Source organism: Pygoscelis adeliae, unplaced genomic scaffold, assembly GCF_000699105.1.
Source record: "Pygoscelis adeliae isolate BGI_AS28 unplaced genomic scaffold, ASM69910v1 Scaffold899, whole genome shotgun sequence".
NCBI lineage: Eukaryota > Metazoa > Chordata > Aves > Sphenisciformes > Spheniscidae > Pygoscelis > Pygoscelis adeliae.
In genome coordinates, this window is record NW_008825576.1 from 2,672 (window position 1) to 3,114 (window position 443).

The 443-nt window shown below is 58.7% G+C and overlaps 2 protein-coding genes across 2 annotated transcripts in view; both read right to left on the reverse strand.

Annotated features, from left to right (window-relative positions):
- LOC103924080 (guanine nucleotide-binding protein G(k) subunit alpha-like) overlaps window positions 1-431 on the reverse strand; it is a 3,095-nt gene extending 2,664 nt beyond the window's left edge. Inside the window, exon 1 of the mRNA XM_009332543.1 lies at window positions 80-431. Coding sequence (XP_009330818.1) covers window positions 80-208 — 129 coding nt within the window. The 5' untranslated portion in view covers window positions 209-431. The remainder of the gene's footprint in view (window positions 1-79) is intronic.
- Window positions 390-443, reverse strand: part of LOC103924081 (guanine nucleotide-binding protein G(k) subunit alpha-like) — a gene marked incomplete at its 5' end in the record, with an annotated part of 30,225 nt that continues 30,171 nt past the window's right edge. The window contains one exon of the mRNA XM_009332544.1: window positions 390-397. Coding sequence (XP_009330819.1) covers window positions 390-397 — 8 coding nt within the window. The remainder of the gene's footprint in view (window positions 398-443) is intronic.

Below are 443 nucleotides of genomic sequence, written 5' to 3' on the forward strand. Positions count from 1 at the left end.
GAGCCATCCCCCCCCCTGGCTCCCCCTCCCTTCTCCTTCTCCCAGGCAGCCAGGCGCTGGCAACTCCTCCACAACATACCATTTCCTCGTCTTCGGCCAAGACGAGGTCGTAATCGCTGAGGGCCACACAGAAAATGATTGCTGTCACGCCCTCAAAGCAGTGGATCCACTTCTTCCGCTCCGACCGTTGGCCGCCAACGTCAAACATCCTGGGAGAGGGAGAAGAACGGCCTCAGAAGCTATGCAGACCTCCCTCCCCGGCCACCACACCGTTGACAGGGGACGGAGCGGGGGGGCTCTGCTGCGGACTTTCAAACAAGCGGGGTTTAGGGGAAAACAGGTACACGGCCTTCCATCAGCGAGGCCAACAACTCCGAGCCCTCCCTTTCTCAGGAGGCTGGGTTTTAGAACCAGAATTCTTTTCTTTAGAGCGATTTCAGCAG